This window comes from Cupressus sempervirens, chromosome 3, assembly GCF_028749045.1.
Source record: "Cupressus sempervirens isolate cs-2001-9-10 chromosome 3, ASM2874904v1, whole genome shotgun sequence".
Taxonomy (NCBI): domain Eukaryota; kingdom Viridiplantae; phylum Streptophyta; class Pinopsida; order Cupressales; family Cupressaceae; genus Cupressus; species Cupressus sempervirens.
In genome coordinates this window covers 184,778,774-184,801,291 of record NC_143120.1, presented here as the reverse complement: position 1 = coordinate 184,801,291, position 22,518 = coordinate 184,778,774, and the positions used below count along the sequence as shown (strand labels likewise).

The 22,518-nt window shown below is 32.2% G+C and overlaps 1 protein-coding gene across 4 annotated transcripts in view; it reads right to left on the bottom strand.

Moving 5' to 3' along the window:
* Positions 1-395: 395 nt before the first annotated feature.
* LOC149565406 (Chaperone DnaJ-domain superfamily protein) overlaps positions 396-22,518 on the bottom strand; it is a 196,807-nt gene continuing 174,684 nt past the window's right edge. For all 4 annotated transcript variants that reach the window (XM_089818918.1, XM_089818920.1, XM_089818917.1 and 1 more), the window contains exons 6-7: positions 851-959; positions 396-712 (exon numbers count right to left, since the gene is read on the bottom strand). In XM_089818918.1, coding sequence (XP_089675044.1) covers positions 571-712; positions 851-959 — 251 coding nt within the window. In that variant the 3' untranslated portion in view covers positions 396-570. The remainder of the gene's footprint in view (positions 713-850; positions 960-22,518) is intronic.

Genomic DNA, 22,518 nt, shown 5'->3' with positions numbered 1-22,518 from the left:
TGAGTCGCAAGTCTGGATCAAAATTTTGGGTTGCTGACTGGAGTCCGGGTCTGAATTTTCAAACTATGGTTTGAGTACTTTTGTGTTGCCAAAACATTCTATGATTCATTACTCGGATATAAATAGTTGATCCAGGAAACTATTCGTTATGGTTATTGTTTTACCAGTTTTGTCTCTTGAATTAGATTTATCTATTAGGCTCCTACAAATTCCTCAATGTTTCAGACTTGCAATGAAATTTCTGACCAACTCCTTAATTCCTTGGGTTTACACCAAAATTTTAATTTCTTTTGGACTTGTTTGACCTTTGTCCTGATAATTGCATTTTCAGAGTTTCAAACTAATGTTTTTTTGTAAAAAATGTTGATATGTATCAAGAAGATGGCACAAACCAATGCAATAATGTAACAGGCATTCAGTAATGAGAAAAATGGGTATAACCATAGGTGTTCTTCGTAAGCCATCAGAATGATCCGAATTATGTTAAAATGCATCATTTGAATGAGTTACTAGTCATGAAATAGATTTTTGTCAAAGCAAAAAATAGATCTTCCTATTGTTTATGACAAGTCAAAACCAGTCTACCCACTCCGTAGTATGCTTTACATTCCTTTTTGGGCGACCTCGATATCTATTATTCTCAAAATTGGCACGAGAAACTAGTGACTCCAACAAGATTTCTTCAGTTGATGAATATGTTCCATACAAAGCCCTGCCATATAGAAAGAGTAGAGCATTAGTAGAAAAAGATAAAGAGGGTACTATTCAGAGAGAATCACGATATATGGTTCTAAATCAAAAACAAAAAATTGCAGTAATAGTTCATGATAACCATGATGGAGATCTGAACCTTGCAAGTAATTCCTCCAATATAATCCTTTGAGCAGGGGTGACATAATATATGCAATTTCTGGGACACTGCCCGACTGCAAGTTGGACTTGGTAATCGTCACCTTGTCCTGTGTATATAAAAGAGCATAAAATTATTAACGGCACAAAAGAACAAAAACAAAATTGACTGAATAGGGACATAGTTGAATGCATAGAGCTTTTCTGCATTTAGATTAAGCGAGGTCACCGAAAGATGGGGAGATGGAGAGTCTCCGGTACTGGTACTGGTATCGGTAGGACAATTTTTCAAAACTAAGAGACAGGGGTACTTGGAGAGGGCAATTTTTTTTTATTAGTTTAAATAGTCTAATACTAAATATAAAATTTGAAAATAATAATACTGTAAAACTAAAAGACTAAAGTAAATAATAATAGTAATGTCACATTAATATAGAGTCAAATATTTCAAAACTCACATAATCACAATATTGTATCTCATTGGTCTTAATTTTTACAATAAAAATATTAAAATGAGGGCTAAAATATATAAAATTATTTAATATTATATTTTAAATTTATATTTTATCAAGAGACTTAGGGGAGACTTCACTATTTGGATTAGGAGACTGGGAGACTTCAGGGAACTTTGTCATGAAGTCTCCAACCTTTTTTGAGGTCTCTGGAGACACGAAAAATCTTCAAGACGTGACTTTTAGAGGGGAGACTTGACACAACTTTTAGAGGGGAGACAAGTCTCTGCGTAACCATGAGATTAAGGAATGAAAAGAATTGATGAGAATAAAACATACAAAATTATAGAATATATACTTTGGTCATGGGTAAAAATGTTATGGAGTAACAATGGTATCAAACAAATATTAGAATAAAGAAATTCGAAGATGTCTAAAAGAAATTATCAACCACTAATTGCACTTTGGTGTATAATGGGTACACCAAAGATATGTTTTTGAGACATTAGATTTTAGATAAATATTTAAAACATAAGTTCCAAAATTGTAATATTCAAAATTAAAATTAAATGAAAAAATATAAATTTATTTGCATATATTAGTAGGCTCCTCTAAATTAATATTTTTTCATTTTAAAATGATAAAATAATATTGCAAATAATTTTAAAATAAAATTGCAATAGCAAACAAACAATTATAATTAATTTAATAAAATGTATAGATAGAAATATAACAAAAATAAATAAATAAGAACTAACAGTTATAAATTATACATTAATTTTATTAAATGTATGCAAAGAAACATAACAAATATATGTGAGAAATAAAACTTCACAACTCAAAATTTCACTCGGCAAACTATGGATGCCGAGTGACAGGCAATGAGTGTCGAGTGAGCTCGACACATTAAGGAGTCGAGTGAAGGTTACTTGGCAGTAGTTGATGCCGAGTGACTTGAAAACAATGGGACCCGAGTGAACTCGGTCATCAAAGGGCTCGGCAGACTCAACACACAAACACTATGACCGAGTGAACTCGTTCAACGAAAGGACCAAGTGAGCTCGGTTAGGATGAGAGAGGAGCTCGGTGGACTCAGTTATAACTTGGTAGGCACAACACAGGTAATGCTAATCGAGTGAGCATAAAGAGAACTCGGTTAACATGTGAACCAAGCGAGTCAATAACAAACTTTTTGTCTGGTTTTACTCCACCATTAAAATGCAGAGATGATAACAATAGAGCTTGCAACAATGAACTTCTCAAATACTAAACACCATGTATAATAAATAGAAAGGAGACAACAAAGAGTCAAAACAACTAGATCGACTAGTATGCCTTCTTGCTTGTTTTCTATTCATAAACTGATTCAACTAAATACAAATCTGGAAGCATATGGCTTCAACCAGAAACAAAATACTTAACCTACAACTTCTGCTTGAAATATAAACTTGCAACACTACAAGACTGCATACAATAATGCCTGGAGCAATCACTACTTCATAGGACAAACAAAATGAACTTACAAAATGACAGGAAGATTCAACACATGTTGCAGCATACTCTGAAACTAAACCTTTCTTCTGTCCTCTAAACTCTGCTTTGATTATTCCTTTCTCCTCTACTTTGATTTGCTGATCTTCTTCCTATCTGCTATTCTCTCTCTACTAATCAAATGAATGAGACTTCATTCCTTTTAATGTCATAAAAACTTTTCCATCTCTTTGGGATTTTCAAACTCACCTACCGACTTAATTGTCTTGACAGGATAGGTGGGTGTGTGGCTCCAGGGACAACCAATTGTTTCCAAATTTTTGACAAAATAAATAAGAATTAACATAATATGAAAGAAGCCTCCAATATACTTTCTATGTATGGAAGTGAAATTTAGATAATAATAATTATTATAACTATTATAGAATTAATATAAGTGTTAAAATTTATTAGATTTTTTAAATTTTACTTGAATAATCACTTTAGTTTTTTTAATTTCTTTCATTTTTAAAAAAAGATTATATTTATATTCTATTTGATGACATTCTTAGTTTGTTATATTAAATTCATCTTTCAGTTATTATCAATATTATTTGAATTTTTATGTTTAAATTTATAAAAAAATATTATTTATTAATATTGAATTTCTCTTTTACTTAATATTTGTTTTTATTTATCTAAATTATTATTTTTAATATAAATAATGGATGCTTAATTATCATCTTAATATTTTGAGTAACAATCTTTATATATCATTTTTTTTTTATTTACAATCTTTATATTTCAAATTTTTTTTGCAAAACAATCTGTATATGTTATTGCATACCTATATCTTCTTTCCATTCTAGTAATAGATTTGACAATAGCGTCAACTATGCTTTGTAACATGAATTATGAAGAAAGAAAAAAATAGTAGCAGTGTTACTAAACAGATTTGTCATTGTAAAATTACCTTTAGAAATGATCATGTTTGCCCTATGACCACTGACAACTGTACCAACAGTTGGAGAGATTGTAGTGGATCACAATTAGGTTACAACCTTTGCGTTTGAGAGGGGCAGCACCCTCGTATCATGTAATTTTTTATTTTCAAATAAAGATGTATTCAAATTAAAAGATTGAAAGAAAGCTATTTATGATGAATGCACCAAACGTCTTCAAGCTTCCCTAAAACAACATAAATTGCTTATAAGAATGATCAAGAACTACGCTTGAAGGCTAGCATTAGCTCAATGATGATTTGATGGTTCACTAACATCTACACCGTAGTGTGAAAACATTAATTATAACAAGAATCCCAAACAGTTCAGACTTCGTAGAAAAGAAAACACAAAATGCACTTCCTTTCATTTATTTGCACCAAGAATATAAGAACATTTGTTGATTACAAGAGAAAGAACTTTCCAAAAATTGCTTTTTTATCAAACTTCAACATAAATGTCCCCTTATTTCCAAATCCAAAAGTCCTCTATTAAATTACATAAGCCTTGTATTTATAGGCTTTAGATGGTAACTATTGATGAGAGCAAATAATGTCCCATTTTCTATCACATTTCATCATATTCTTGCATTCCAATTCCATTCTATTTTCATGTAATTTCACCATTTTATGTTGCAAATGATTTAATATATAAGTTATATTGTTAATGTTTAATTTTGTCAGATAAATTATATTATATATATGAGATATATAATATATGACAAATATTATATACGAAATAATTAACTTATATTAAAAGTGATATATATATATATATATATATATATATATATATATATATATATATATATATATATATATATATATATATATATATATATATGTCGGATAAATTATATTATATATATGAGATATAAAATATATGACAAATATTATATACGAAATAATTAACTTATATTAAGAGTGATACATATATAATAATTATAATATATTGAGGGTATATTATTTGTGTTATAACTATAACTAATGTAAGTTAATATGTTAAAGAGACATGTCTCTTCAAAAGACATGCCTCTTTATTTCACATATATATTTATTCATATAGTAACTTGAAAAACACATTAAAAACACTAAAGTGCTATTACAAGTTACAGAACATAAAAATTGATCCTATCTTTAACATGGTATCAGAGCCAGGTTGGATTCCTACCTATTAACAATACGTTCTATATGTGCCAAGGTAACACAGAAATAAGACAAGTGATTCTCAAACATAAACTGCATTATACTTTTTCTCGAAATGGCACTGAGTGATGCCTTTGTGGTTGGTGTTGTCGGTCATTACTATTGAGAAGGAATCAAGATTACTATGAGGGGTTGCTACTACTCAATTTACGCATTTGGATTTAAATACTGCCACAGTTTTTTTCCAACGTCGTAAGTGCTGGTTGATGCGTAACTCGTAGGCATTGAAGATACAGGTATAAGAAGGTATAAGAAGATGAAGACGTGAGTTATACACAATGATGAAACAACATTTCATAGGCACACAGAATTTTAGAAACAGTGCAAAGATTAATCTAAAAGAATTTGTTTTTGCCACTGATTAGTAGTGAAAAGGTTATTCTCTGAAACTAGCAATGCGTGACTTCTTAATACGTTACCAAGATAAAATTAACATCATGTTTTGGAACATGCGTTCTATTCCTTATGGACTGATAGTCAAGTGACAGATGACTGGGTGTTGAATGGACATTACGTAATTTATTGATTCTGAAAAATAATGAAAGCGTGTGTGAAGATTTCTGGTGAGTGTGAAAAGAATGTGCTACCTGCAGCTACGTTTCATTTGAATGCATATAAATGTATCATGCAAGTCTGTATTTCATATTGAAGGGGAGATTAGCGTTCTTTGTATTGTGTAACACCAGAAGAGAGGCACCAAATATAATTTGGAAAGTGGGACCTATATTTAGGAACCTATAATATTTATATTTTCTCATTGGTGTGCTAATGAAGATAGAAAGAGCAATCTCTGAGGACTAACTTAAATATTATTATTATGCAAGTGATTCCCATGTCTTCAGACAACATCGAGGATTGGGTTTATCTTTAGCACACCAGACACAAGAGCTTATCGTTAAATAGCTCTTTGCTATGCTTTGTGGGAGATCTACAAACTATATGCAAGTATTGTTCAATTGAGGAGTCACACACTTACGTGACCATATGCCAGGTGGCGTGAAAAATAAAAATAAACTTATTCTGATTCCAATCACACTAGATGTCAGACATCAATATTAGTTAAACTAATCTTGATATCATGCGACGAGTCTTCTCACAATAGTTATCTGTGGTGCGAAGTACAGATACGTGATAACCAATTGCAGCAAGTAAATAGTGCATCTCTATGGTATTGACAAACGGATATTTTGCACAATGAAAGGTTGAGAACAAAAAACATATTTGGATCTTCTAACGTTAGAAATCAGAGACCATATTAGTACAATGCATTCATATTCAATACTGATGAAAGGTTATAGACAAGTCGTAAATATATCAGCAAGATACCAAAATAGTCGGAAGAGGATTTTAATGGATTATTACCAACTTCCAGTATGTATAAAAACATGTCCACACAATAATATTCGTACTGACTATTCTTGGAGATAATTAATCATTGATACATTATATAATGAAGACACCGTGGTGTACAAGATTAGAAGGATATTGTGCAACGTTGGACAATGATTCAAAATAAAGCAGACATATATAATATATAATTACAACGTTTAGTTTTTCAGAAGTAAATCAAGAACATGCAGCAATCAGAGATATCAACCCATATGAACAAAGGAGTTGTTTATGATGAATGTGTGATGGTTGTCTATAAACTTTACAAGATTAATATGCCTCATCTATTGGAGAATAAGTTATAATTTGCAAGATTTTTGCCTCTGAAATTCCTGCCTCTGTCAAGCTATAACCAAACTACATACAATGTTTTGCGAGTTTTTGATCTCCTTACTTGGCACAAGTGCTCAAATACGTCAACACCATATGAAAAATTGTAATAGTTCAATAGAAGTGTAACATTTTGTCATCTAGAATATATGCTTGCTGTAATCTTAACAGACATTTTAAGGTTTTAAGGATGCCAAGAAATCTCTGAATAATGGAATAAGTGAGAATTTTTAAGTGAGAATTTTTCATTGTGGGCAGAATAATAAACAATGTTTCATTCTCACTTGAACCAACTTTAAGAAAGAGATGTTAGAGGAGAGAGACTATAAAAATTCCAAATTTAATCCATCCTTAGTGCAGAGATGATTCAAAAGGGGAGATGATTGAAAAGAAGAGACATCTCTCAAACAAACTAAGAAGGAAAAGAAGAACGGTACATTAAGTATGCTACCAAATATTGTGCAGGACTTGATCTCATGTCATAAATGAATCATGCTAGATAATGCATCTTCTGAAGAAAGATAACTTCCATGATTGGGATCATGTAAGATGAAACATCTAGAGGACTTATTTAAAATTGACCATCAAGGGTTATATAGGGAGAAGATGATGTCTAGATTACTACAATCTTATGACCCACTCAAGGCTAGCTATATGATGTACCAACATAAGAGAAGTATTTCCCACCCTTGAATAGTGTTCATTAGCTCATACTATAACATTGGGATGAAAAATCTTATCTGGTACAATAACAAGATTGGAGATGTGGCATTGGCATGGCAGTTAATACCAACTAGGTGTTAGATGGTCTAAGAAATGGTCAATATCATGACTTATAAAGACCTAAGATCTATTAAATAAAAGATAAGTTATTTTTTTTTGTGCTCAACTAATTCATATGAATTTCTGTTATTAATTCATGCAATACCTATAGTAAATTGTGTATGCTTCTATTATTGGCATTTCCTATCAAGGATAGTTTAATTTGATGAAATATTTGTAATCTCTTTCTAATATGACTTCAGGATGGAAATCACTTACGGGAAAAGAGCTTGATGCTTGCATTCATGGGATTGAGTTAATGATTAAAAAAAAAAATTCGTGAAGAGAAGCACATAACATTCAGGGGGAGTCCAACATTCCTTGATGCATGAACTAGGAGATTCAGAAGGAAGCCACATTAACATGAATGTCTTATGTAATCAAAATTGGGGATAAATTCACAATTTACTACATTTATTGATGTTACTATGAATCAAGGTTGGAAGGCCTTATGTGGAGATCTAGACTATAACATTTCTAGATAGATGGATACTTGTTGAACTAGAGAAGCATGACACAACTTGATGCCAAGAGGTTAGAAGGATGATAATAGATTCAGAGGAAGTTTGATACTTCAATAGAGAGAACCTTGTGCTAAGAGGTCATAAAAGTTGATATCAAACTAAGAGGGAGAAACCTTATTCTCTGATATGTTTTATGGTGACAACACCACATGATAGTGTTCATGGAGATTTCATGTGAACTTTTTATGTCATACATGTATGAGCTTGTCCCCTGTGTACATCATGAAGAAGTGACGACTTCTAAATGATTATCACTTGTCTTAGGATAAGTTGTTGTAAAGTGACGTCCTTACAATAACTTGTAGCATGATTCATTTTTGCAAAATTGTTTCATGTAAAGGCTTTATCTTATAAATCAACAACTAAGCGGTTGATATCATTAATTTGATTATCTACAAGTTGTTTGTGTAGATATATTTGAGGTACTTGGTGTATATCTTGCCTTGATATTTTGATAGGCCATTACCACATTGAGTACTTGGTGGATATCATTTAGTTGATGTTCTGATAAGCCATTACTCAGAGTATTTGGTGAATGTCATTTGATTGATATTCTGATAGGCCAATGCTCATGTTACCAAATATGATATCAAATAGTAATTGGTGAATATCATATGTTGATATTCTGATAGGCCAATAACATGATATCATATTCTAGAAATCTTCTGATCAAAGATTTCCTATATGTATTATTTTTGAAATATTACTTATGGTGTAATATCTATGTGTTTTATCCTTCTTCATTAAGAGGGAGTGTTAATGTTTAATTCTGTCGGATAAATTATATTATATATATGAGATATATATATAATTTTATAACAATTATAATATATTGAGGGTATATTATTTGTGTTATAACTATAACTAATGTAAGTTAATATGTTAAAGAGACATGTCTCTTCAAGAGACATGCCTCTTTATTTCACATATATATTCATTCATCTAGTAACTTGGAAAACACATAAAAAATACAAAAGTGCTATTACAAGTTATAGAACATGAAAATAGATCCTATCTTTAACATATATTTAATTTAGTTTTGAGACTAGATAATGGAAAGTAGTTATTGATTATCTTTACTAATAAGCCTTATTCTTTTGGCATCGAAATATATATTTGCAACATGCATTCTATCACCTTCTATGGAGGACTCTTATTGGTATTTATTTGGAGTATTTTCTATTCCAACAATATTGACTAAGGAATATGTTGAAGAAAATATAATGATATTATTATATTTATTCGAATTTTGCAAGAAATCACAATTCAAACATTTTCTATAGTCAATATCGCATGGCAATTTCTGAGAAAATGAAGAAGAATCTGAAAAATCCAAAAGATGGGTTTTGTCCAAAATAGAGCCGATTTTGGTCTCATGCGAAAAAATCTTTAAAAAGTGAACGATAAAAGAGTTATGAGTGGTTTTCTAAAGGCCAAAATTTTAGATTTACCATTTCAGCCAGATTTTCATATTGTTTATTTGTTATATTATTAGAAAATTAGTTTGCAAATAATTAGTATATTGTTAAGAAATTAGTTTATTGTGTTATAAAAAGAGTGGCCATATATATTACACTCTTTATTAAAAATAAAACAATAAGTTTCAGCCATAGAGACTGAACTTCCATCATAAAAATGGAATTGTTTGTTTTATATGTAAAAGGCTATATAAGCCATCACATATTCAAGAGAAGAGGAGAAGAATGCATGAATCATAATATCAGAAATATATTATTGTGCTGAGCTGATTTAAGAGTTTTTAAAGCATTTTCTTCAATCGGTTTGTTGGGAGGAAGGGCGCCCACTCTCGGCTGCCAAATGTATATAAATATATTGTATATATTTTTGTAAGTTGTATATCTTAATTGTTTATGTTCTATATAATTTCATATCAGTATTTTAGTATCTTAATTATTTATGTTGTCTCATTTCAAATTAGTATTTCATATAGTATTTGTATCTATAATTCATCCCTATGTTTCATGCTTAATCATTGAGAATTGTATTAGTTGCATTAAGGTTTTCACTATATACTTTATTTTTTGAGAATTTATGAATATTTTATTTATTTTAAATTAGATTCCATGTTTTAGATTTGGCTTTATGATTTGTGTTAAAGTTGTTGTTTTAGAGTTTGCTACAACTTCATTATAGTTCTTGTCGCTTGAACATAAAAGAGAAGATCTTGTCACCAAGAAGTGACAGTTCCTGTCGCAAAATTGTTGTAGGTTTTCTTTTGTGTGTTCTAGCTGCATTCATAATCACTCAGCTCACAACTTGCATCCCTTGATAGCATATTGCTCAGACACCTTTCGCAAGCTCACGCTCTCGGATTGACACATATAGACCAGCCAAGTGTCATCATAAATCATTAATTCTTTTATTATTATTTGCTCCAGTGTTGGCCTATCATTTTGGCACCGTTGCCAAGGAAAGGTGTCAAAGGCATGTTTGCTTGATGAGTTGAGTTAGGAGCAATGCGTTAGGATGAAAGCTTTTGTAATTGCTAGCCTTGCTTAAGTCATTAATCATAATTTGCATTGCTTAAATCATATAGATGCATTGGTTTACGAGTTTTGTTTAAGAGTTTGCAAGTAGGCATTAGAAATTAGATTCATTAGTTGCTTTAGAAATTAAATTCAATTTTACATTATCACTAGTTGTGAGTTATTGGTAAAGAAAAGAAGCTATTTTGAAGAAAAAATGTTTAACATGATGTATTTCCAAAGTTGTTCAAGTACATCAATTTTGGGTGAAAATTGTTTCAAAAATGCAAAATTTGAAGGGAACACAAGAGGACAAATGTGGTTGGGCGCTGCCCCAAGATCTCATAAGGGGCGTTGCCCCTTGACCCCATTGGTGGTTGTCGCCCCCAGACCCATGCCTTCAAATTTAAAAACAAAAGAAGAAATTGGTGGGGAAATCACATTGACCAAAGGTGAGATTTTAATATCCTCTCTACCTAATGAATGCAACTTAAATGATCTCGATCTTCCATTATCGTAGGTATGCAAGAATTCTATCTCTATGTTGGAACATGAGAAAATCATTGATGAATTCTTAGAGCAATGTGATCCTCACCATGAGAGTGGAAGTGAACAAGTGTTCCTTGTAACTTATGAACCATTTCAAATGCCAACTCATGAAGATCAAGGTATGCATTATGTTGGCAACATGTATTGTCACTCTAATTCATTACAAAGGCAACATATTTCTTCAAAACGTACTTCTCCACCTAGCATGCACAATGAATGTAATATCCATCCTTACCATCTTCGTTTCACCCATTCTACTTATTCCCATCTACTTTATCTCCATACTTCTTACCATATTCATTCTCTTATTCACATCATATTCCACCACTCCACCTTATCCACCGAAGGAAACTATATTGCCTCAGATACCACTTCATAATAAGGTGGTTAATAGTACATATAAACTTTCATGGATCCCTTTACCATCTAATGATATGCTTAAAATTGATAAATTTTTGGTTTAATTAAGTTAGAAGAACAATATTATTTATCAAATTATAATCACTTTTGTTCTTCTTTTCCACTTAGTGAATTCCAAATATGCACAAATGAGCCCATACTTCAACCTACATCAATTTTAATTAATGGACTCATGAGTATGTGTGTAAAAATTACTCATACACTAAGTAATACTAAACCATATGCATTCCTCATTCCACAAACATGCTACCAAATCCTCCAATATCTACATTTTATTAATTTTGTACTTATACATACTGATATTTGGAGGCCTATGGTTAAAATGTGCATCCCTCACATACTTGTTGATTTGGGACCAATAATTGATTAAGCACAATTATAAGAGATTCTATACATTAATGGCCAAAATGTTAAAACTGGATGATTGTTATTCCTCATTGTTGATTCTTTCCATTGTCCTAAGATGACCAAATAAACTATGGATGATTTGTTTAAACAAGGATCAAGGTATTAATATCCATATATTCTTCATTCTTTGTTCTTGTATCTTATGATGATCATTCATTGATAACAAGTACTAAATTCATTTCTTGATTCCTTGGATAATTCAAATTCCCTGTGCTTTTATGACCTAGAGTTAATTTGGGAGTACATCCATTGAATTATTGAACTATTTGATTTATCTATTATTCAAAAAGGCTCACAAAATTCTAATGATGTGTTACTTACTCATGGGTTGCCTAATTTCTTTGGTGATCCTAATAATTTCATGACCTTGTCGCATGAAGTTAAGTTGGGGGGGAATTCCACCAATTTTGTTGTGCTCTGATCAAGATTCATTAATTGTTTTGTTGGTCCTTTTTAGAAAACTTCACCATGTGACATCTAAACAATTTAGGGTATGTATTCTTATGTTGATTAACATTGATATAATCATTGTAATCACATTCTTCTGTTTTTATCAAGTGTTTATTTATATTAATGACTCTACCTACCATTTGTATAAATGCATTACTCACTTAATGGTACGGTTATTAATTTGATAAAATTGCTTTACTACACTTGATATGCTTGGTTTTGGGAATATGGTTGTAGGTTCCTTGTTGTGGTGAAACAATCTTAGCACCAATATCAGTTGATGTTGTTTTTCTATACAAGCATTGTCTAACACACTGTGTTGGCTTTGTTAACATTGTGTGGGCTTGCTACCTATCTGGCGCATCTCCATTTCACTTGTGCTTTACTATTGGAGATCACAAGAAGATTGTGGCGTAAGGTGTTCATCACGTTCAGATAAGATTTATTTTCTTTGGTGATTTCTTACATGGAGGAAAATATGCAACTTGGTCTATGAGATTTATAATTTTTTTTGAGCTACACATCTAGAAAAACTTCAAAGACATTGCAGATCATCACACTCCTTCCTCAAGCTATGTTGCCTCCTCTCTGAAGTTATATGGATACATTGGAGACTACCATCGGTATTTCATGCTATGACCTTGTCCTTGATAATGAAGGTGTGTTTTATTTCAGAAAATGGATATCTCTCATTCTTTACAAGGATTGGATATGTAGCTCAACTTCATGCTAGGTGATCCAATTTTATCATCATCAGAGCACTATGTCATATAAGTATCGTCATCCTTGTGAGTATTTCTTTCATCCAAGCATGCTAGTTTGTTCTAAAGTTCTCCTAGAAGCTTTCAAATTTAGTGGCATGAGACACATAGATCAAGGTTGATTGGTGTAGTGTTCCCAACTTTGCGGAGATTATTCTTGGTCATCATTTCAAGTTCCTTATGCAATCAAGTTTCAATAGTAACTTTTGCATGGTCATGGACAAAAGCTCAAGTTTTGGATGGTATCATTTTTCATCATCCATGTCAGGATTTCATTTCTTTGGTCATGGTATGCAGTTATTGAAAATGAAAATATATAGAAAAAAAAGCGAAAAAAGGAAAAAAAAAGCAATAAAAGATCCAACAATGAAAGGCTTCGGGCATTGTTGGCCAATTAATAACTGAAAACTGGTTTCTGGCAGATGTTAACTGTAAAATTACTTCTTAGTGGTGAAAACTGTTTTTACAGTGCCATTAAGCGGTGAGTGATTGAAAACCGGCTTGCTAGCGGTCACTTGTTGTTATCAAAATATATTTAAAAAAAAAAAAAAAAACAAACAAATGCAATAATTGGTTTGAGGTGGCTATTTTTCAGGGACACTTATCTACTTCTATAGGTCTTTATCTCTCCTAATTTCTCTAATATCTCCTATTACTTAGTTTTGTGGTTGTGCTTCCATTATGGTGATCCCCATTGATCACCTTGGGTACACACTACACATTTAGTTGAGTTGTTATGAACAATGAATTCTGCTCCCTTTAGTGTGAGCTATATTGCTTCAATCAGATGTTTGTGGCTCCTCAAGTTACAAGACTTCTTGACTGTTTTGGTTCCTTCCAAAAGAGTTTTGTCTACTACTTTCAGTCCGATGGTGCTCTTTTGTGGTGTTGCAGTTCTTGGTATACTCCTTGGTTCCTTGTTGCAGCTTTATTATCAATATTGTTGAGATGCCTTGGCTTCCCTCGACATGTGAGTTGGTAAAATAGTCAATTTTATTTTTCATTATTTTATCTCTTACCTTTATTAATATCGATCATTTTGCAACACTCATACTTAGCCCCTCCTTGTTTCCCAGGACAGTCAACCTTTTCAGTTGGGGGGGAGGTGTATCATCTAATTACTTATCCATTCACCCATTATCACCCATTATTTATCCTTTTCCTTATCATTTCACCATAAATATCATTATTTCAACTTGCATAATAATTTGATTTCGTTAATCAGTCCCCCTTATATTTCTTTTTGCCTATCACCTATTTCATATGGCTAAGCATGGAAATTAATTTTCGTAATGTCATGAACACAAAAAGGTAGAAAAGCAAAAAAAAATGAAAATGAAAGGAGAAAAAGAAAGAAAGAAAAGATAAAGGTTACAAATTCAAACCTAAGAACTCTTAATCATAATGATTGCACGAGGACATGCAATATGTTAAGTTGGGGGGAATGATGAGAGCAAATAATGTCCCATTTTCTATCACATTTCATCATATTCTTGCATTCCAATTCCATTCTATTTTCATATCATTTCACCATTTTATGTTGCAAATGATTTAATATATAAGTTATATTTAATTTAGTTTTGAGATTAGATAATGGAAAGTAATTATTGATTATCTTTACTAATAAGCCTTATTCTTTTTGCATCGAAATATATATTTGCAAGATGCATTCTATCACCTTATATGGAGGACTCTTATTGTTATTTATTTGGAGTATTTTCTATTCCAACAATATTAACTAAGGAATATGTTGAAGAAAATATAATGATATTATTATATTTATTAGAATTTTGCAAGAAATCACAATTCAAACATTTTCTATAGTCAATATTGCATGGCAGTTTTGAGAAAATGAAGAAGAATATGAAAAATCCAAGATATGGGTTTTGTCCAGAATAGAGCCAATTTAATTCTCATGCAACAAAATCTTCAGAAAGTGAACAATGAAAGAGTTATGAGTGGTTTTCTAAAGACCAAAATTTCAGATTTACCATTTCGGCCAGATTTTCATATTGTTTATCTGTTATATTATTAGAAAATTAGTTTGCAAATAATTAGTATATTGTTAAGAAATTAGTTTATTGTGTTATAGAAAGAGTGGCCATATATTTTACACTCTTTATGAAAAATAAAACAATAAGTTTCAGTCATAAAGACTGAACTTCCATGATAAAAATGGAATTGTTTGTTTTATATGTAAAAGGCTATATAAGCCATCACATATTCAAGAGAGGAGGAGAATAATGTATGAATCATACTATCAAAAATATATTAATATGAAATATATTATTGTGCTGAGCTGATTTAAGAGTTCTTTGAGCATTTTCTTCAATCGGTTTGTTGAGAGGAAGGGCACCCACTCTCGGCTGCCGAATGTATATAAATATATTTTATATATTTTTGTAAGTTGTATGTCTTAATTGTTTATGTTCTATATAATTTCATATCAGTATTTTAGTGTCTTAATTATTTATGTTGTCTGATTTCAAATTAGTATTTCATATAGTATTTGTATCTATAATTCATCCCTATGTTTCATGCTTAATCATTGAGAATTGTATTAGTTGTATTAAGGTTTTCACTATATACTTTATTGTTTGAGAATTTATGAATATTTTATTTATTTTAAATTAGATTCCATGTTTTAGATTTGGCTTTATGATTTGTGTTAAAGTTGTTGTTTTAGAGTTTGCTGCAACTTCTTTATAGTTCATGTCGCTTGAACATAAAGGAGAAGATCTTGTCGCTAGGAAGTGACAGTTCCTGTCGCTAATTTTATTTTGCTTTGTTGTAGGTTTTCTTCTGTGTATTCTAGATACATTCATAATCACTCAGCTCACAACCTGCATCCCTTGATAGCATATTGCTTAGACGCCTTTCGCAAGCTTACGCTCTTGGATTGATATGTATAGACCAGCCAAACGTCATCATAAATCATTAATTCTTTTATTATTATTTGCCCCAGTGTTGGCCTATCAACTACCCAAAAGCTACTCATTCGGATTCGTAACTACCTCTAAAGTTAGAGTTTTGAAGTTTGGAGTAGAAGACTAACACTAACTCATATGGATCAAGACTCTAAATCCTAACTCTAGTTACAATAAGTGACATAAGTCACTTTTCACCACAAGGAAATTGAAAATCTATTGTAAAGAAAAGATCACAATGTTGATTTCACTGAGGTAGCCTTCTATCTTCATCTACCTCTTCTTTGTTTGTCATCACTTCACCACTTGAATAGTTGAATGTACCATGGGGTAGTCATGCCATCGAAATGAACTTGGTGTCTTTTCTCTATCTGTGAGAATTGTGTTCTTCGACTATTAGATTCTTCTAGTTTCAAAGCTCCCATCAGTCTCATTGATATGCGAGGAATTAAAATGAGAAATTCAATTTCTCTATTTAGCATTCCATGATTTTCATTTTCACAGTGGATCTATACAAGACAGCTCCAAAGTTGCCACATACATTTTGTTGAGTCTTAAAATCTTGTATTCCATCACATTTATGGTGTGGACATTGTTGTCATCGCAAATATCCTCAATGATATTGCACCAAGCATTCCATCATTTCTTTATCTGGCACGTTTAAATAAGCTTGTGTATGTTGAAATGATGGTCCTATGTTAACTTGAAGATTCTGAGAATGGCTTTGTACAATCTATTTTGCATGAACTTTTGTATTTTTGTTTGTTCAAATGCTTCCATTTTGCTCTCATTTGAATCACGATGTCGATTCACTCCTCCTATCTATCAAAAGTCCACATTCATCATGTTTGAAAAAGTGTCAAATGTGAATTTGATTTTCCTATTTTGGCCCACACACATGAAGCTTACTAGTAGATGTGGTGGCTTGGAGTTTATCCATAGTGCTTGTGCAACACTTGTACTTTACCCATCTGTTTGGATACTACATTTTTCAAGCACTGTATCAAGCATTTAGCATGTTCTCCCATCCATTGTGGCAAACTCTATTCTCATGAGGTATTTTGTCAAACAAGTGTCACACTATGCCTATGCATTCTTTCCAAATCATTCCTTGAGACATCCTTTTGGTTGTAGATATCTATCTCCCTCATTATTGCGGTACCAAGATTTCAAATGTAGTCTCATGTATGCTTTCTGACAGAGCGTTACATGCTTCAATACAACCCAATTAAACCTTTGTAAGTGTCTGTCAACTAAGTCACTGTCAAACTTGTTAAATAACATGGATCGGTTCTACAAATGTAATTATATTGCCATTGTTATAGATATGTTCCAAATGCAGATTTGGATCTCATATAAGTTTGAGAGGAGACATGTGTCTCTAAGGTTTAAAAATCATTATTTAGTATATTAATAATATAAATAACCATATGTATAATATATACATTATCATTATATATATAATATAATATATGTAATATATATAGTATATATATAATACATAATAATATATGTATATAAAAGAATATTTATCTAATGATGATTTACCATCAATAATGAATCTCATGACCATATCAATTTGATTGTAACTACAAACTTAACACTCCCTCTTAGTTAGGAAGGACTACTATAGAACATTTATGTTCTTGAGTATATGAAGAGATCTCATCTCAGTATGATATTCCTAGAATGGTAAATTATAGGATATCAACACACACACATATATAATAACATATATTACATATGGAATTGGCTTCGATTCACAATGAGGCTAAATTTCTCAACACTTCTTCTTTAGCAAAGAGGGAATTGAAGCAAATTCTATAACTTTAATATAAGTTTAAACACCACTTTACGTGTGGTCTATAATAAATTTATGTTATGGTGTCCACCAAGTTCCAGCCCGAAGAACCATACAAATTTAATTTCATGGTGTCCGGAAAAATCCGGCCCAAAGAACCATGATGAGTTGGTTACCAAGGTGTCCAAAAAAATTCGGCCTACTATTTTAGTGTTAGAAGATAGGTCTACTATTGATAAGATTGTCACCTTTCAATAGTTACCTTATGTTCGTTATCATAACTTCCAGCACTTTGGGACAACTTAATGTAGTTTGTTATGATAATAGGTCTAGCTATTGATAAGATTGTCACCTTTCAATAGCTCCCCTCTAAATGTATACATTAATGAAAAATCGTCACCTTTCATGACATAATCACAACAACATCATGTAGTAAATCACATGATATCCACTATGAACCAAGTCAAAGGGTGGACCCACTATAGCTGCTACTAGAGGGTGGAACAAGGGTTTTTACCTCAGACTTCTCTCTCATAGATGAGAGTGCATTACAAAGAATTTCTCTTAGAAGTTCTCCTCATAGAGAAGATATCATCCAAAAAGGATTGCATCTCAAAATTTCTTCCTTTGAACATCGATCCTGGGAAGTCAGGTCCTTTGGTTACTTCCTCAGAAACTCTCTTCACCCAAGGATGCCTGTTGAACTCACTCTAACTCTGATATCAATTATCTGATTTTTTGGTGATAAGTCGTCACTTCCTCATGATATATGAAGGAGTAGGCCCATCAACATCATGCAGTCACCCACATGTATTTCTAGATTCCCTCTAAGTATCAATCTTTTAAGCTCCTACATTGCCTTGGAAGAAGTGTCATACTCCCTCTTAATGTAGAAGGATCTCATAATTTCAATCATCAAAGATGTTTGCTTCAAGAGCCTCACTTCATCCATCTTGATCATTAGGGTCTTTGGAGCTACTATCATTAGATTGAGTCCACACAATATTTGGTAGCATGTGTAAAGTACCAACCTTGTTTTCCTATAAGAACATCCTTAAACATAAAAGAAAAGATCAAGGCAAATAACCCTTATAGTATGTATAAAACTACAAATAAGAGAGAGACTAAAAGAAGTAGATAAATGTAAAAGATAAGAAATACTTATCTGCACATAAAGATTCAGAAACTGTCTTTTTTTAGATTATTTGAGAATGAAACATCTCCCCTCTAAATAAGGTTCAAGTGGCAATGGAACACTGACTATTATGCCCCCCCGCAATTTAAAATTTCCACTCATTCTTATATTGTTGAACAATTTTATATTAAAAAAAGGACAACTCCTTTCCAAGTTCCAACTTGCTCTTTTCATCTATTGAAGGTCCAAATACTCATTTAGTTTAACAGTAAAAGTGAACATGTCCTTCCATTTTATCAAACTCGTCCACATATAATAGTCTAAAATTTTCAATTTCCTTTATATAAGCATTTGTCAAATAATGGGAATGAAACATTGATTACTATTTCCCCCTACAATGTGAAGTTCCCACTCTTATATCGTTGAATAATTCTGCATCACATCAAATATGGTAAACTTCTTTTTCTTCTTTGATATGCTCTGATTGAAAGATAATAGGTGGAGTGAACTTAACTTTATTAGCCCTTTCCCAAATTATCTTTTGTTGTATGGGAGTACTAACACATTCTCTTCAGGGAACTCCACATTTGTTTCACACAAAGTATTGAGTATAGGTGGGAAACTAACAACAAGGTAGTTCTCTTATGGATTAGCCTTGTCTCTAATCAAACTCTTGTCAATATTCATTGTATGAGGAATATCCCAGCCAATATCATAAGAGAACTAAGTTTATGAGAATTGGACTCACTAAAAATGAGTTAATTCTTACTCTCGTCAAATGTTCAGTGGGTCTTTCAAATTAATGAACCTCCAAGTTCTCAAACTAATAAATCAATTTAGAGCTTCTTCTAGTGAAATGATAAATCTCCAAATATAGGTGGATGATTAACCAAAGATGAACAGCAAGGATATAATGTATCCAAATGGCATATAATGCTCCAACCTCCAAGCTCATAGATACAACATAGAAATGGTGAAGTTACTATCGATTTTCCTTTCATTGTATATGCTTTATCATGTAACTTCAACCACAAATAGAAAGATAATCTCACCTTGTATGATTCACTTAGTTCTCTAGAATTTGAAACTGATGATTGGAATAAAGTTACTTTTATTTTGATATTATTGAGGACAAGTTTAAAATTATTATATTGTCAAATAACAAATCTGGTATAATTCTCAAGTTCGAATAGTATATTTGCTAAAGATGTAGATTATCTTTGATTCACTATGTAGATCATATAAGAAATACAATTTACAATCCTGGCTGAATTCCTCTTCAATTAATGGTAATAAGAGAGTCTCCCCTGTAGAGATGTTGGGAATATTTTGATGTCCTATTTTCTAGCAATGTGCTCAACTTTATTGAGATATGACAAAACAGATGTCACTATTTCCAAGGTGTGACTCGAGCAGCTCTTTCGACATATATATATGGACTACAAATTCCTGCCAAGTTTGAGAGTCTACAATCTTTATGTGTCCTAATTTCATGTGTTATCATTATGATGCTATATGGAATATATGTATTGTACCATGCAATTTCCAACATCAATTTCCTTATAATGAGTATGAAGCGATGTCCAGAATTAGGCATCCAACTCTGATATTCAGTGTTGGAGAGTCCCTATGATGTTCTTGTAGCCTCCCCCTTATATGGTAGTTTGATCATTCTCCTATACCTTGAAACTGTTCATTTGCTTTTGGGATGGATGAATCAGGACTCCTCCAGACAACTGCTATGTTGATTAGCTTTCATCCAGATCATCATTTATTGGTTGTATATCCAATAAAAAAAACAAAACATTATCACTAGACTTCCTCTATCTCAATTATCTATGACATGTGACAATAACCATTCTATCTGATATGTGACAATTATCATTCTATCTGATAACCGCAGGTTACTGAAATTTAAATCTGCAAATAATATCGAGTTCTGATTTGTCTCATTTGATATGGCTTCTTGACTATATTAGATATTAGATGCTGGGTGGATTATTTCAATTGTTGTAGCTTTCCCTTCCTTTCTGCCTAACATCATATTCCCGTATTGCTCCTCCCCAAATTCGTTAGTATGGGAACCTTTCACACCGTTGGGTATGCTTGTCAGTTTTGTAAGTCTCGTTAATTGTGAATCATTCATCTTTTCTAAATATCATGTTTTAAAAAGTGTCAAATGTGAATTTGATTTTCCTATTTTGGCCCACACACATGAAGCTTACTAGCAGATGTGGTGACTTGGAGTGTATCCATGGTGCTTGTGCAACACTTGTACTTTACCCATCTGTTTGGATACTGCATTTTTCAAACACTGTATCAAGCATTTAGCATGTTCTCCCACCCATCGTGGCAAACTCTATTCTCATGAGGTATTTTGTCAAACAAGTGTCACACTATGCCTGTGCACTCTTTCCAAATCATTCCTTGAGACACCCTTCTGGTTGTAGATATCTATCTCCCTCATGATTGCGGTACCAAGCTTTCAGATGTAGTCTCATGTATGCTTTCTGACAGAGCATTACATGCTTCAATACAACCCAATTGAACCTTTGTGAGTGTTTGTCAACTAAGTAACATTTAAACCAGCGCTTCATATTCCCATTATGTTTTTACTAATACAGCCTTGCACATCCCTCTGTAGCTTTTCTTACACTAAGAGGCAGCCTAGCTAAGGGGAGAGATATATGCGAGCTCGGGCAGCGCTATGAATTTCTCCTTCAAACACTATGTCTCAAGTTTGCTTAGACTAAGGCATTGATTCTAAATTCCTCCCAGGCCTCATTTGTGCGTGGGTTGGAGGGCGAAATCAATTGAGGCTTTCTGTCAAACAGTTCATGTTCTTGTCTATTCTTTTTCACTACACAGATTACTTCCAACTTTATTATTTCACAAAAATCCCCATACTACCAGGCTGCGCGGATAATGTCCTTCTGAGACAATTGATCATATAGTTTCCATGTCTTGTTTATGCTTTCACATCATTAAAATGCCACATGGAGCATCCGACCATGAGTAGTAAGTCTGTATCTCGGAGCATTCCACGTGATGACACCACTTTCATGATCTAGTCCAAAAGTTCGAGTTCCTTTTGCTCTGCTTTCACATCTCATATTTGTATTTTCCATCAATTACATTGATGCATTTGGTTAAATGTATAACATGTTTCCTCTACCCACCATGGCAAATTTTACTCTTCATGAGGAATGACATCAAACAAGTTCTATGATGAATATAGTAGTCACTCAAACTATATCCATACCAACTTGTTGCTATCATCTTATCAAACATTTCAAATGCATTCCTTCTCTCTTTGAACTGGGCATCAATAACAGTCTGATAATTCACAGATCCATGAGTGACCATTTTTGGGGCTCAACATTATTCTTCTCTCAATTTTATGTTCTACCATCTTCATACTGTTGGTGGGGTCATACCTGCTCAATAGTGATTGAACTCAAGATGCTCTCCATATTATGCACACACTTCACCCGTGGAGATCACAGTATGAAAGGAAAATAATAGACTGCTACTGCTGC